Source organism: Micromys minutus (assembly GCF_963924665.1).
Source record: "Micromys minutus genome assembly, chromosome: 16".
Classification (NCBI taxonomy): Eukaryota; Metazoa; Chordata; class Mammalia; order Rodentia; family Muridae; genus Micromys; species Micromys minutus.
This window is the reverse complement of record NC_137985.1, coordinates 32,468,265-32,483,951: the sequence shown is the minus strand read 5'-3', so window position 1 is coordinate 32,483,951 and position 15,687 is coordinate 32,468,265. Positions and strand designations below refer to the sequence as shown.

At 34.4% G+C, this 15,687-nt stretch overlaps 2 protein-coding genes across 2 annotated transcripts in view; both read right to left on the bottom strand.

The window, feature by feature from the left end:
- LOC308431103 (olfactory receptor 8B3-like) overlaps positions 1-14,598 on the bottom strand; it is a gene marked incomplete at both ends in the record, with an annotated part of 57,543 nt that extends 42,945 nt beyond the window's left edge. The window contains one exon of the mRNA XM_080930466.1: positions 14,452-14,598. Coding sequence (XP_080786592.1) covers positions 14,452-14,598 — 147 coding nt within the window. The remainder of the gene's footprint in view (positions 1-14,451) is intronic.
- On the bottom strand, positions 6,177-7,118 carry LOC308431098 (olfactory receptor 8C8-like; the record flags this gene model as incomplete). The annotated part of the gene is made up of 1 exon (XM_080930449.1): positions 6,177-7,118. The coding sequence occupies one exon, from the start codon at positions 7,116-7,118 to the stop codon at positions 6,177-6,179; it is 942 nt and encodes a 313-aa protein (XP_080786575.1).
- Positions 14,599-15,687: the final 1,089 nt, after the last annotated feature.

The following is a 15,687-nucleotide window of genomic DNA, read 5'->3' as shown; positions in this document are numbered from 1 at the left end:
CAATGAAACTAATAGCAAGTATATTAGAACTCTCCTACATGTGTGAAAAATAGATGATATGTTTTAGCCATCCTATATTACACATTCTTATTCAGAATAATTGTTTCTAAGCTTTGGCACTGTTGGCTTTTTGTATATGTTGTGGCTCTTTGCTATGAAGAACAGAAACAATATCCATGAACTACATCCCCTGCATGTTAATATCAACTCCCCTCATCACATACACACATTGACAAGAAAAAATTTATTTCTTTAATTATTTTAAGATATTCTGTGACTACTACTGTGGTTGAGAAAATTAGATGCAAAAGCAAAGTGATCCATTAGGGTGGTGAGTACTTTAAAGTTAAGACCCTCTAAAAGATAATACATTTAAATAAAATTCAAAGAAAAATTACCAAGCTGTTCTTTCCTAGATAAACTTAAAATTGTCATTTTAAAACAGTATGTATTAAAAATCAAAGGATTAACCCTTTGTATATAGATAATTTGCATGGTGACTGGGCTATTCATCTATCAGTGGAAAAACTTATCATGAACCACTTTTGCTGTAGATATGATAAAGTTTCTACTTAACCTTAATTCATAACTAAGAGATGATATTTTATATTATATAAGTGATACTATTAAATAAATTATTTGTCTCATATGAATGTTTTATATTCATATAAAACAATCTTACTACTTTCTTATGAATATTAAATGTACTTTTTATTTGGGTTCTAGGGATGAAACCTGTCAAACTGAACTTTGTCCCTGACTCTGATTTACTTATTAATTTTAATTTTTGTAGATGTTAATGTATTAAATCAATATCATTTTAAATATAATAGATTACTCTCTCACTTCCCTCTACTCCATCCAGTTCCTCCGTACAGCCCCACATATCAAGATCCACTTGCTTTCTCTCTTTTACTAGAGACAAATATGCTTCTAAGAAATAACCAGCAAACATAAAATGATAACAAGACCCGACAAAAACCCATCACATCAAAGCTGGACAAGGAAAACTCTCAGAAAACTAAAAGCCGCAAGAGAAATCAGAGATCCACTCAGTTACATATTCAGGGGCCCCATAAAAATACTGCACTGAATGCTAGAATGTATATGCATGGAGCATGAGGCAGACCAGTGTTGTCTATGTGCTTGTGGCTTCACTCTGTGATTTCTGTGAGCTTTGCTCAAAGTAGTCATTGTACCTTGTTCTCCTGTTGTCCTCCATACTCTCAGTTCTTACACCATTTTTGGCTCTTTGGCCCAGAGGTTTCCTGATACCTAAGACATCAATAGAGATATCCCATTTATAACTATGTATCCTAAGGTATGAGTAACGAATGACAGTGTCTTTAATTTGTTCCCATCTGCTATTGCAGGAAGCCTCTTTGACAATTACTGAATATCATTAATAACATTATGACTCATTTTCTTATCGATTTTAGACTAGTAGTATTTGCTTTTATCTGAGTTTTACGAGATATCTAATTCCTGGTTCTTGGTAACAGAAACAGTATTAGTTATGAATTCTATCCTATGGGATAGACTTTAATCAAACCAGATATTGATTGGCCACTCTCACAATCTTTGTGTATATTGCATAGAATATATTTTAGTTATGACAAATTATAGATCAAAGGGTTTGTAACTCGGTTGGTGATTGCATTTTCTTTTGATAGTCTTCAAAAAATGCATATCCATACCAAAGATATTAGAGAGTAAGGATGAAGGTTCCATGTGGGACAAGCTCTTCCTCTTCATGTTCAATGAGTTGTATGAGTATTTCCTCAAAAAAAGTAGACTTTGCTGTCAGTCTATAGAGAGTAAGCTATTGTCTTGGCAATAGTTGGTTTATTTATGGAATCTATGGAAATACTTTGGCCAACATCTCAGTTGTATGTGACTCAGTCTCATCAATTGACACTTGGTGACTAAAGATGACCAGTTGGGATTCCATCTACCTCAATATTTGGAGACTTCATTATTTGTGGAGAGCTTTTGGGGTTGCTGGCAAGAGTTTGACATTGGGTCAGAACAAAAAAAGTAGAGTTACCACAGGAAGAAAATTGATATTAGGCTAGGACAGGGAAGTAAACTCAGAGAGGAATCTGATTTTAGGCTAGAACAAAGAAGTAGGCTGTAGGCACAAGTGTGACTTTGCCTAGGACAAGGAAGTAGGCTCAGATAATCCTGTCATCTTTACAAGCCCTTAGCAACAGTGATCATGGGATTTTGTTTATGACCTTGCTAGTTTCCTGTTTATTTGTGTTCATTGTAGATGAACCTTAACCTAGAACTGACCTTATTATTATTTACATTTAATTAAAATGGTATAAAAGAAGACTGAAAAAAATTAAACCTGCCTTTCATCCTCAGAACTGGCTGGGGATCATGTTGCAGTTTTGTCTAATTGTCTCTTTCCTTTTTAGTCCTCACTCCTGCCCTGGGGAACCTGTTGTTTTAATGAGCCAGTCTTGGTCAGTTTTTATTACCTTCATATATTTTAGGAAGTTTCTACTGTACCATACCACTTGTCAAATGTCCCTCAATTCTCTCCTTATAGTCTCTATTTCAAAACCACTTTCCCTCATCTTCCCATTCCCAATTATCCACTAATAAATTCTATCTCATTACTCCCTCCCAGGCTCTTCCTCTGTACCTAACTTCTCTGGGTTTATTAATTGTAGCTTTCATATCAGTTTCTTATCTTATCTTTTGTTTAACAGTAGGTATCTACAAATAAGTGAATTAATATCATCATTATCTGTTTGTGACTGGTTTAATCTCAGTCAGTATAATTTTTTCTATTCCTAAAAACTTGCCTTCAAATGTTATTGTGTCATTTTAAACAACTGAGTAATACTTCATTGTGTAAAGCACGTGGTATTTTCTTCATCGAATCTTCTGTTGAGGAACATCTAGTTTCTTTTCAGTTGCTGGCTATTGTGAAGAGAATGGCAATAAATATGGCCAAGCAAGTGTTGCTATGGCAGGATGAAACATCCTTTGGGTATGTCAGGGAGAGTGATACAGATGCATGCAAATATACTGAGATTTGTAATTTTGTGAGGAACAGCCACATTAATTTTTATTGTGGCTTTACAAGTTTGCACTCCTACCAGGAACAGCTTATTCCACAACATCCAGGGCATGTGACATCAGTTGTGTTACTGAACTTATCCATTCTGACTGTTATAAGATGGAATCTCAAAGCAGTTTTGATTTGCATGTGTCTGATATCTAAGAATGTAGAATATTTAGAATTTCATGGCCATTTGAGGTTGCTCTATTGAAAAACCTTCATTTAGATTTGTACCACATTTTTAATTGAAGAAATTATTTTGGTATCTAGTCTATTGAGTTTTTAATACTTTGGAAACCAACATCCTAATGGGGAGTTGGAAATATCTTCTTTCATTCTATAGGCTGCCACTTTATCTAATGACTGTATCCTTAGCCTTATAGAAGCTCTTTTCAGCTTCATTTATTTATTGTTGATCAGAGTGTCTACACTATTAATGTTCTGTTCAGAAAATCTCTTCTGTGCCAAATACTTTCTCTTCTATAAGGTACAATTTATCAGACTTTATGTTGAGTTCTTTAATCTTTTAGAAGCTGAGTTATATAAAGGGTGGTAAGTATTTATCTATTTGCATTGTTCTACATGCAGATAACTAGTTTTAACAACAATCCCAGCACATGATTGGCTAGAGGTCACTTTCCATTGTCAGTCAGTTTGATCCTGTTTTCTGCGATATCAAACATTTGGTATTTCTAGAAATCCTTCAAGGAAGGAGGCTGGTTCTTTCACTTTTTTCCCCTTCCTTCCTACAACCTCCCTACTTGCTCCATGCTTCTTTGTACTTTTTTTTTTACCGCTTTATTTTTTAAAAAAACAGGGACACATATACAGATATTTAAAGGCATTTTGGCATAACATTATATTAATATTTTTGTCAGTACTTAATTCTTTTAAAGGTTTGATAGCGTGCATTGAAATCTCACTAGTTACCATAAGCATGAAGTACATGTAGGACAGAACCTAACATGGAAACAGATTTCTTGTTGGATATAGATTAAGCATAATGATCTGTGAATACCAAAAGTTGCCACAAGGCTATTATCTTAGCTCTTGAATTATTAATGATTTGAGGTCCAGGTGTACCACACTCTGAGAGAGTGCTAGTCATATAATAAGGAAAATGTGTAATACTCTCTTCAATAGAAAGGAACTTTTAAAAAATATCCACATATATAATCAACAGGTGAATCTAACAATAATTCTATTTACATCTAGACAAATAGTCAAAACAGCAATATCAGGAGGTTTGAAAAAGACATGGGCAAAAAGTTAATCTAAATCCATCTTCAAATATCTAGAAAAGATAAACATGATTCCAAAAACATATAGTATGATTGAAGGCATATAGCTTAAAACCCCAAATATGAAATATTTTTACAAAACTCTGAAAAATTCTCAAAGGATTGATGACTCTATACTATAAAACTTTTATGATCTACTTTCACTTTTAATATTATTGTAAGTAATTAATACCCCCAAACGGGAAATGTAGCTGCAGAATAGCTGCAGAAATCTTTCAGAAAATCAAAACAGAGATAGACTTATTTAGAGAACAGTCACTACCTTAAATTTCTTGGATAAATATTATATATTACAAAAAGAAAAATTGGTATTATTTGTTTAAATATGAAATATCATTTCCAGCTCATTTCTTCCAATTTGGAAGACTACAATGTCTGAAGTAATAGGGGTTTGCAATCATATTCTGAGAGGCAGCTAAAGGCAACAGGAATACCATGAATTAATAGGGAGTTTTTTTTTTAAACTCTATTGAACAACAACTAAAACAAGGCTTTCCAAACCTGGACTTGAAGAGGAGACTAGCTCTCAGAGTATCTAAAGGTTTGCTGTATGCCACAAGTGAGAAAACAATCAATACTCTTACATAGATGCAAAGACTATAAATAAGAATGACCATATTGCTATGGGTGCAATGTTGGCACCTACTAACAGCTGTATAGTTGTCTTAAGTCCTATGTAACATGAGGGAATTGATGCCTAATACTTAAAATCTAGCCAAATAACTAACCATGGCCAGTAAAACTATGGATTCTAGAAGACACCCTAGTACTGTCACTTTCCCAAACCAGTATAATTCATTAATATATTCAATAAACATCCTTATACAAACAGATACCATCATTAAAGACTCTTCTTTTTTGCAGTAAAAATTTACACTATAGAAATTCAAAGCTGAGAATATGGAAAGAAAATCTGAATATGGTTTTCCATACCCAGTGAATCACTAGAGCTACTATACCAAAGGCTCACAGGATATCAAAGATGACAGCTGAGAAGATTCCAAGAGACAAGTTCAAATGCTTGAACTTGAGATAGTATCTTCTTTATTTGAAGGGAGTTGTATTCAGGAAATCTCAAAAATATAGCTGCCTAAACAAGACCCACACAACTAAAACAGTTGCAGCATTTGACATGCCAAAGTGGATATTTGAAATTTCACAAGTCTCCACCCCTAGATGCAGAGCTAGAGGCAATGAATAGCTGCTGGTTATAGAAAAACTCTGACTTTTCCTGAGATGAGTTCTCTCAAAGGATACTTGACCCCAAACAGTCAGCTCTAAAAGCTCCTATGTAAATATAAAATGTAAAAGAAAAAAGCTAGTTCTATTTATGTATATATATGCAAATGTATTTTGTTATATTTTTATATATGTTAAATAAAATATAAGTCATGAATTTGAGAGTGATAGGAAAGGGAACACAGGAAGAGCTGGAGGAAAATAATTAGATACAAATTTATACACATATATATTAGTCATGAAATTCTCTATATGAGTAAATAAGTAATTGAAAAGTATGTTGAAAACGATCCCTACAAGGTCTTTATATGATTCTGGTGCAGTAGTAAATTAGAGCCACATTCACACAAAAGCTTTGAAGAGAAGGGGAAAAAATAAAACTGCATTTTATAGAGAAAGAGAAGAAGAAATTAGAGTGGACATATTCTGATCCTACTCTGGACATATTTGGGAAGTAAAAGTAAAGAGAAAGAAGCTGCACCATAGAAGTGGACAGGGAAGAAAAGTGAAGAGAAGCCAAATTAGAGACATGGATTATGGCTACAACTCAATCACTTCTCTTAGATTGTGACTCTCTTTAGTGTTCTCTTCACAGCAAATTTGACATCCTTGTTCCTAAGGCTATAAATGAGGGGATTCAACAAAGGCAACACAAAAGTGTAAACTATTGAAAAATATTTCCCCTGAACTACAGACCCTGCAGATGAGGGTTTGAGATGAGCAAGCAGACCAAATCCATAGAACAGGGCAACAGTTATTATATGAGAGCTACATGTGCTCACAGCTTTGGACCAAACCTTAGATGAGGACAAATGAATAACATTGACAAGAATCAAAGCGTATGAGGAAACAATGATGAGGCTAGATATAACAACAACCACAGCCACAGAGACAGAACTCACCAGCTCATTGACATGGCTGCTACCACAGGAGAGCTCAAGAAGGGGGAATGTGTCACACATGTAGTGGTTGATGACTTTTGAACCACAAAACCTGAGCTGAATTATACACCCTGTGTGGACAATAGCAGAAGAGGCACCCATCAAGTGTGTAGCAAGCATTAGCAGGAAACAAGCCCTGGGAGACATGACCACTGTGTACAGCAAAGGCCTACAGATGGCCACATATCTGTCATAGGCCATGGCTGTCAGCACATAGCACTCAGAGTTAACAAAAAGACAGAAAAAGAACAGCTGAGTCATGCATCCTGTGAAGGAGATGGTGTTGTGTTCTGAGACAAATCCCATCAGCATTTTGGGGGTAAAAACAAATGAATAACAAAAGTCAATGAAGGACAAGTTGAAAATAAAAAAGTACATTGGCGTGTGAAGATGGGAATTCAAACAGATCAGAGTCATTAAGCTCAGGTTTCCCATCACAGTGGCTGTATAATTCACCAAGAACAGGACAAATAAGGGCCACCTGAGCTCAGGCTGGTACATCAGTCCCAAAAGAATGAATTCAGACACTGAAGAGTCATTTTCCATCTTTATCTGTGGCATCTGTAGAAACATAAATCAGAACCAGGTGACTTTAGCAAGGAAATCTGCACCTTAACCCCAAAGAACTGGATTTCAATGGTTCCTGTCTCTCCGTTGTCTAAAGAAAAACAGCAAGTCCTTTAAAGAACATGACTACCACTTATTCTCAAGTCCCCCACCTGCAATGTGTGACTCTGTCTTAAGGTAATGCTTAGGGGAATGTTGCTGGACATTTCCCCACTAGTCATCCTTCATTAATGAATAGGACAAAAAGAATTCACCCAGAGGCTTGCTACAGATCCCATGATTTATACTTCTTTATGTACGAAGTGAAAATTATCAAGCCATGGATCATTCAGGGTTTACCTTTTTTCTGGCTGCTTTACTACTATGGATTCAAAAAAGGCACTTCCTTCCCAGTCTCCTAAAGATTCTGATGTCTGATGATAAATATATTAACATCCATCAAAACCGATCCATCACTGGCCTTCAGTGGGGAAGTGACATGATTTCTATTTGAGAGTTTATCTCTATTTTTCTTCTCACCTATTCAATGTCATAAAAAAAGAACCTGCAAGAAGTTAAAAACATCTCATTCAGATTACTGTCTCTCTGTTGGACCAGCACAGAAAATTATTCTTATTTTTAGAATTTTCTGCCAGAATGCAGGAACCTAATGATGACAGAAACTTCTGAGCCTATTTACCATAGATGCTCTAAACCTAACATTGAATCTTAAGGGATTTCAAGTTCTACTCCATCTTTAATTTCCCTCCAGAAGTAGCTATTTCCCAGGGCAGAGTTGCATGCTCTCCTTTGGGAATTGTTCCACTATGTACGAACAATTTTAATAGAGAAAAATCCAAGGATATAATCACACGGTATTTCTGAGGATTTTCCACAATCTTCTGGGATTTTAGCAAGACATTTGAAGTTCTTTAACTTTCAAAAAACATTTTGTAAAGAATAGATTATATAAAAAGAAAGAAACTCTAAGTTCTTTTGAGTTTAAATCTCTGCTGTAACTATTCTTACTATGAACCTGCCAAAAAGGTATCATAAGATGCCTGAAATTTATTTATAGTTATAGTTCCATATTCCTATGTGCACATATGAAGTAAGGTTTGTCAAAGTAGACTGGCATACATATCAGAGGTCCTCTGTGTTTCAACACAATGGATCAAATTTTATGCTAATGAAAATACATCCTTTTCAATAAATGCTATTGGGAAAACTCCTTATGTACATACAGAAGATGGAACCTTGATTCCCATTGTTTATTCCAATATGCCTCAGTATCAGATATCCCGTTTTGGATAACACTTCAATTGCAGAAAATAATAGAATTAATAAGTGGAATTCAAGGAAACTCAAAAGATTCTTATAAGAAAAATAATGAGTAAAGTGACAGCAATCAGAATGAAAGAAAACTATTGGACAGCTATCCATCTCATGTTGTATAAATACCCAAATGCAAAGACTTAAATGACTAAGAACGATAATTGAGGGAGCAAATGGTCTGGTAAAAGCTGGAAAGGAAGCACACTGAAAGAATGCTTGCGGAGCAGGCACAGAACCCTTATTGTGATATCCGCTGTTGCAAATAATAAACAAACAAAATAATTAAATGAGCAAATTAATTGAAATTAAGCCCTCAAAAACTATAATAGCTAATAAATATGTGAAATAATATTTATCACCCTTTACCATCTGGAAAATTGCAAATCAAAACTACATGAAATAGTACTTGGAGTCTCAAGCCTGTAATTCTTGAGTGTGGAATGTGGGAATGTGGATTTTTAGAAATTTTATGACAGCCCTGATTACAGAATAAGTCTTTGTGGGGACAGCAGGAAGATAAAAGAAAGGCAATACCAACTACAAACACCACCATCAGCACAACAAAATAAGCATTCAAACACACACACACACACATTGGGATTCTAACCTCCTCCATTCTTAATGCCTGTCAGCAAGGGAAAAAAATAATAACTGGCTAGAATGATAACAGAAAGTAACCCTTACAAAAATAATTAAAATGTTAAGTAATTTAGACAGTGTGGCAATGATTGTGGAGGTTTATCCTAAAGAGGTTGAATAAGATCCACCATGTGATTCTGTTTTGTCATTCCTGGCATTCAATAGCTATACCTATATATTTACCTTTCTTGGTAATTCTTCATTGTACCTTAAGTTACAGAACCAGTATAGAAGCATAGAACTAAATTAGTGAATAAAAAAATATATTATGAATTTATGATAAAATAAGTTCTGTAAATTGAAGAAAACAGCATGGAAGTTCAAAGAAATCAGGAAAAGAGGTGTGTTCAGAGAGATACCATGTTTTCTGTCCTGAGCAGAAGCAAGATTGAAGAGAGAGCACAAAGATGATAAAAGTACATTACTTACACCATTTAAATTTTATACCAGAAGCTATTAGTTTATACAGTCAATATATTATAGATTGAATTTATATATAAATGCAATTAGTAAATTAATACATGACATATTTCTTTATTGTAACTAGTTCCTAATAATGATACAAAAAAAAACCAAAATAAAACAAAACAAATAAATTCTATTTTAAAGTTTCACCTCAATATATGGGAAGTCTACTGATTTATATTAAATTTCCTCTATCTCTCTCCTTTCTTTGGTTGGCAAAAGTCCAATGAGAAAAAAAGTTTAAATTAAATAATTAAGAAATAATAATTTACTGTACCATAAACAGGACATATTCAATATTTTTTAGACAGAGCCTCAAAAATGTAGCATTTATTCTTGGAATATGCTCACAATTCTCTGGATGCTTGCAAAAACCATGCAATTGACAGTGTAGTGCTCCAAGAACATAGTAGCACTAAACAGTTTCTGAAAGGAAGCAAGAGCTGGTTACAATTTAGACAGAAAGCCTCAGTGTGGGAGCTTTAGTGAAATCTGCTTCTGTGGCTCCTCAATGGGTACCTGCCTTTGAATCCCACACTTCTCCCATTAACTTCTTGTGCAGTCCTAAGTAAATAACCCCAAACACCTGTTGTTTCACAGACCCATGCATGTATCATATTATAATTTTTTGGTTATTGCTAAATAGAATTTATTACTGTTTTTCTTGGAGAAGCCACAACATTTACCAAGAAGCATTTGCACTTGTTTCATTCACAGTTGAGATGAGCACTAATGATGTATCCCCTGCCCAGCAGACACAAGGAAATAGCATGTTAAAATACAAATATCTATATATGTCTTTTATAAATTAATCATATCTTGTTGAGAGAAAGAAATAACACCTGGCAGATTTCTAAAAGTGCCTGTGTAGTTTCGAATATAGTGATATGTTTCACCAAATTAGGCTTAACTAAATTCTTAAGTCCCACCATTCCAAATAAGTAAATAAATAAATAAAAATAAATACATAAATAGATCACTAGTGGAAAAGAACAACATGAAATGTTACTTTGACATTTATCATAGTTGCAACACTTTAATATGAGGCACTTGTGATAATGTATATATTTTTTAAATTTGTACTTTAAATTTCTATAAATAAGCTCTCTACAGTAATGATCTATATTCTTATACAGCCCCAATCTCTGTAGTAGAACATATTCTTACAAAACACTCCATCTCCATGATAGCTTATATTTTCTTACAATCTCTTGTTTTATAATCATTGGAAAAATTTCTTCTGAAATCCACTCTATTTCTTCAGAAGTTTGTTTCTCTCCTGTGTATCTCTTTATTTATCTTTTAAGTTTTTAAAAGAATAGTTTATAGAGGAAAGAATCACATACACATAAAGCCTATCTCTGACATAAAATTATGTAGATAGAGTTTCAGAAGGGCTAGGATTTTATTCTTGCTAATAGAGCAGGCAATTAATAACAGCTATGCTGAAAAAAAAATACTAGGCATGACACAGAAAATGCACTAAAACCAATTCTGCTGTAAGGTACTACGTAATTTATGATAGTGTTGTTATATAATATATACGCATGAATTTTCAGTTTGTTGGGATTGATGCTGGGAGTAAGAGAGTCATGGTGCAAGAAGGAGAATGAGCAGTAGAGGGACAGATATATTATTTTTATACTTCTACAAAAATGATTCCAGTTCTTTAATAGTTTCATCAGTGCAATCAGGACAATTGCTACCAAGACTGATCATCTCTTCAAAGCCCTAGAAAGTACTTTACACTGGCAATTATATTCCATAGTGGTTTTAAGGGAAAGGATTTAAACTATGGTAAAGCTGATGCTATTTGCTCTTACAATCAAAGAACATTTGAATATTAAAACATTTAAAAGCTGTTATCACGCAATAGAACCAAAAATGAAAACTACAGGAATACATCAGAAAGATATGTGCATCACAGTTGCTTTTTTCTATTCAAAATGTTCATTAAACCAATTTACAGTTTATTTTCTTATACATCTACTTTTCATTTGTATGTGTACAAGTGTGTGTGTGTGTGTGTGTGTGTGTGTGTATGCTAAATTTCAACAACAGGTTTATTTTCTTGGAAACCATACACGTGTAATTTCTGAGACTTTATATCTCTGACCATGAACTTGATGATTAAACTAAGACTGCAAACCTATCTATAACTGTCCAGTGTGGTCATTAAAAATGCCTTCCTGTCATCACATTTTGGCTTTTGGTTGAAGAAGGGTGAGGGTCAGGAATGTTAATCGGGATCACAGTCTTGAGTGTAACCTTTTATTTACTCTGTTACCCTCCCAGTATCATCTTTAACTTGAACTGATTGACCAACTGGACAATGCTTTTTTCAGTGAATGAAGAACATGAGTTTGGAAAATTTAAATATGCAGAAATATTTAGAAGAGCAAAGGTGAAGGAAATTGTTAACATCTTAAAATTCACTGGGAAAGTTCTATTGGCCTTCCATCATGGCTTTATGTGTGTGGAACAATTTAAAGATTTATGTTTAAACGTTCATTGTTATTAGAAAATTGTGAGTCCTGCCCTTTCAGTGATTTTCATTTAAAAGTTTTTTTCCTGTGTCATTAAAGCTTTTGTTTGAAGGGAATAATATTCTTGGCTCACATAGATTACAACATGATAAACCACTAAAGATGATATTCATAGAGCAAATATGTTATGAGTTCTACTTCCAATGACCTTGAGGAGGCATCAAAACCATCTTTAATAACACATAGATGGAAAGTCTCTGTTTCTAGTGTTGCCAAGTTATAGTGATGCTCCTGAGATGGGAACGTAGTTTGGAAAGCCCTTACTTATATCCCTCAGAGGCACACTGCATAGTGGGAATAGATTAGTGTGATCAATATGCTTCCAAGTTCTGTCATGTATAAGGCTAAGTGGATCCTTATAGAATGAATTTTTAGGAGTATTTCAGCTGGCACTGTAAAATTCATATCACATTCAAAATATCTTCATTTAGTTTCATTATCAAAACTGTGTCACAAAAGAACAAACATAATATGCAGTCACTGATAATTGGATACTAGCACCAGAAGGCTCTGAATACCCTAGAAACAACTCCCAAGCCATATGAAGCTTAAAAATAACAAAGGCCACAATTGTATTTGTATACATTTATGCAAAAATGCTTAAATTTTTTTCTTTTATCTTTGTTTTTTTTAAATAAAGTTTAAAAAAAAGAATAACAAAGGCCAAATAGTGAAAGCCTCAGTCCTTCTCAGGAAAAAATATTAATGTATAGCACCCTCTCGGAGTATGGAACACCTGGACCTTAAATCATTAATACTCCAAGAGCTAAGAATATATCCTTGTGGCAATTTTTGTTATTCAAAGATCATTATGTTTAATCTATACACACCAAGAAAACTCTGATTGTTTCATTGTTACATTCTGTTCTACATGTACTTTATGATTATGGTAACTAGTGGGATTTCAATGCATGCTATTAAACCTCTAAAAGAATTGCCAACATGATTTTAAAAATCTGTACATGTATCTCTCTTCTTTAAATAAAGCTGTAAAAAAAAAAAGAAATAAAGAAATACCTGTGTCATAACCCATTGGGTGGGACATATTATAAAGCTGAACAATAAAAATGAATGTGAAAGATCTTACAAAAATTGAAGTCATTGCTTATGGGCACGTGTAGTTATGCAGCCATGTTATAAACAGCCTGATAGTACAACAAATGAGTTACTGAATGCACTGGGAGCACTGTTAAATCAAATGATATATGGTCACCAAAGAAAGTACATCAGGAAAAGAGACACTATTTAACTCACAACTTAATAAGAAGACAAATAATAGCAGTACTGTCCAATGACATGATTTTATTTAGTATTTATGTAATCCTTATATGGACTTGCTCTAACAATTAATTCCTTTGACAATGTGGTACAAAGATAATGAAAGCAAACGATTATTTACTTATTGATATTTTCAAATTGCTGAAATAGTGAAGGGTGAAAAGCTTTCCAATGGGAGGGGTCAAAGAAAATGTTCTTCCCCCCGCAATACAGTGAAGAATTCAGAAAATATATTAACCATTACACAATAACTCTTGTATATTATAACTATACATGGGAAAAGAGATACCAAATTCTGTTTAAACCTTTCTTTTGCTTAAGGTTTTTTTCAGAGCAATTTTAACATCGTTGTTCCTAAAGCTATAGATTAATGGATTCATCATGGGGACCACAATGTTATAAAAGACAGAAGATATTTTTCCTTGGTCCAATGACCCAGATGAGGAGGGGTTTAGATACATGAATGTACCTGATCCAAAGAATAGAGAAACAGCTATTATGTGGGAAGTACATGTACTGAAGGCTTTGGACCTGCCTGCTGTAGAGCTTATTTTGAGGATGCTTGAGAGGATGAAGCCATATGAAGTAAAGATGACTAAAGTGGGTGCAATGATGTTTTTTCCTGCTACAATTAACACCTCTATCTCGTTGACATAGGTGCTGGTGCAGGAGAGCTGCAGCAAAGGGAGGAGGTCACAGAAATAATGGTTGATGATGTTTCCATCACAGAAGGTCAGTCTCAGGACACACCCTGTGTGGATCATGCCATCAGAAAACCCCACCAAATATGAACCAAGCATAAGATAAGAACACACCTTTGGAGACATGACAAGGTTGTACAAGAGAGGATTGCGAATGGCCACATAGCGATCATAGGCCATTGCTGTCAGCACATAACACTCAGAAATGATAAAAAAACAAAAGAAGTAGAACTGTGCTATGCATCCCTCATATGAAATCACATTCTTCTTTACTACAAAGTTCATCAACATTTTGGGTGTACCAACTGAGCAATAACAAAAGTCTATGCAGGACAAGTTAAGGAGGAAAAAGTACATGGGAGTGTGAAGTTGAGAATTCAGAACAATCAGCATGATCAAAGCCAAATTCCCCAATGTAGTTATCATGTACATCACCAGAAAGAGTAGAAAAAGGGGTGTTTGTAGGTCAGGCTGGTTTGTTAATCCCATCAGGATGAATTCAGTGACCAAGGAAGCATTTTCCAGAGCCATTCACTCTAAAAGTATCTGTAAATATTTTAAAAAAAGATGAAATTAGGTAACATAAGCTAACACACCATCAAAATTTCTTATATATAAGTGAGGTATATATTAGAAATGTCTGAAATTTATTAATTGGAAAAAACAGCCACATTTTATGATATCATCTTAATCAATAATATAGTCTATCCCTTTAAACATGAACTATATTCAAGAGCAGCAGCAGCAATGTATATAAGCTGAGGAGAATACTGACATACTCAGTACAACTATTAAAAAAAATAAGGGAGAAGGGTGAAGGAGGTTGTGTCAAGTCAAATTGCCCTTGGTCTCTTTACTATTGTTTCTTTGACTTATCTTCTTCATTGGGCTAGAAGATGCTAAACTTCATTCCAATTTAACCCTTGCATAACATAAGCAAAATAACTTAATTCTATGATTAAGTTGTGTGGGTTGTATCTACTCTAGTAGTTTAAAAGGGACTGTCTCCTTAGAGGCTCTGCCAGAGCCTAGCAAATACAGAGGCTGATGTTTGCAGCCAGCCATTGGACTGAGCATGCAGTTGCCAATGGAGGAGTTAAAGAAAGGACTGAGGAGCTGAAGAAATTTGCAACTCCATAGGAAGAACCACAACCACCCAGGCATTCTTTACCCCATTCATATCTCCCAGGAAACAAACCACCAACCAAAGAGTACACATGCAGGGACCCATGGCTCTAGCCTCATAGAAGCAGAGGGAAGGAGAATGGGATAGGGAGTTTGCAAAGAAAAAAACAGGAAAAGGAATATAGTTTGAAATTATATCTATTAAATTTATCTGCTACATCTATAGTGAGTTGAAAGGATCACTTTTAATAGTGCTTATGAGGTTTAACTGAGCCTGTCTCACTTGCTGTTTCTGTTTATCTTGATCAGTACTTTGTGGCGCTCTCTTTCTCTCTCTCTCTCTCTCTCTCTCTCTCTCTCTCTCTCTCTCTCTCTCTCTCTCTCTCTCTCTCCTCTCTCTCTCTCTTTCTGTATGTGTGTATAATGTATGTGTGAATATGTGTGTGTACACATGTGTACAAGCTCATGAATGCATTTTCCCAACAAGATGATGTA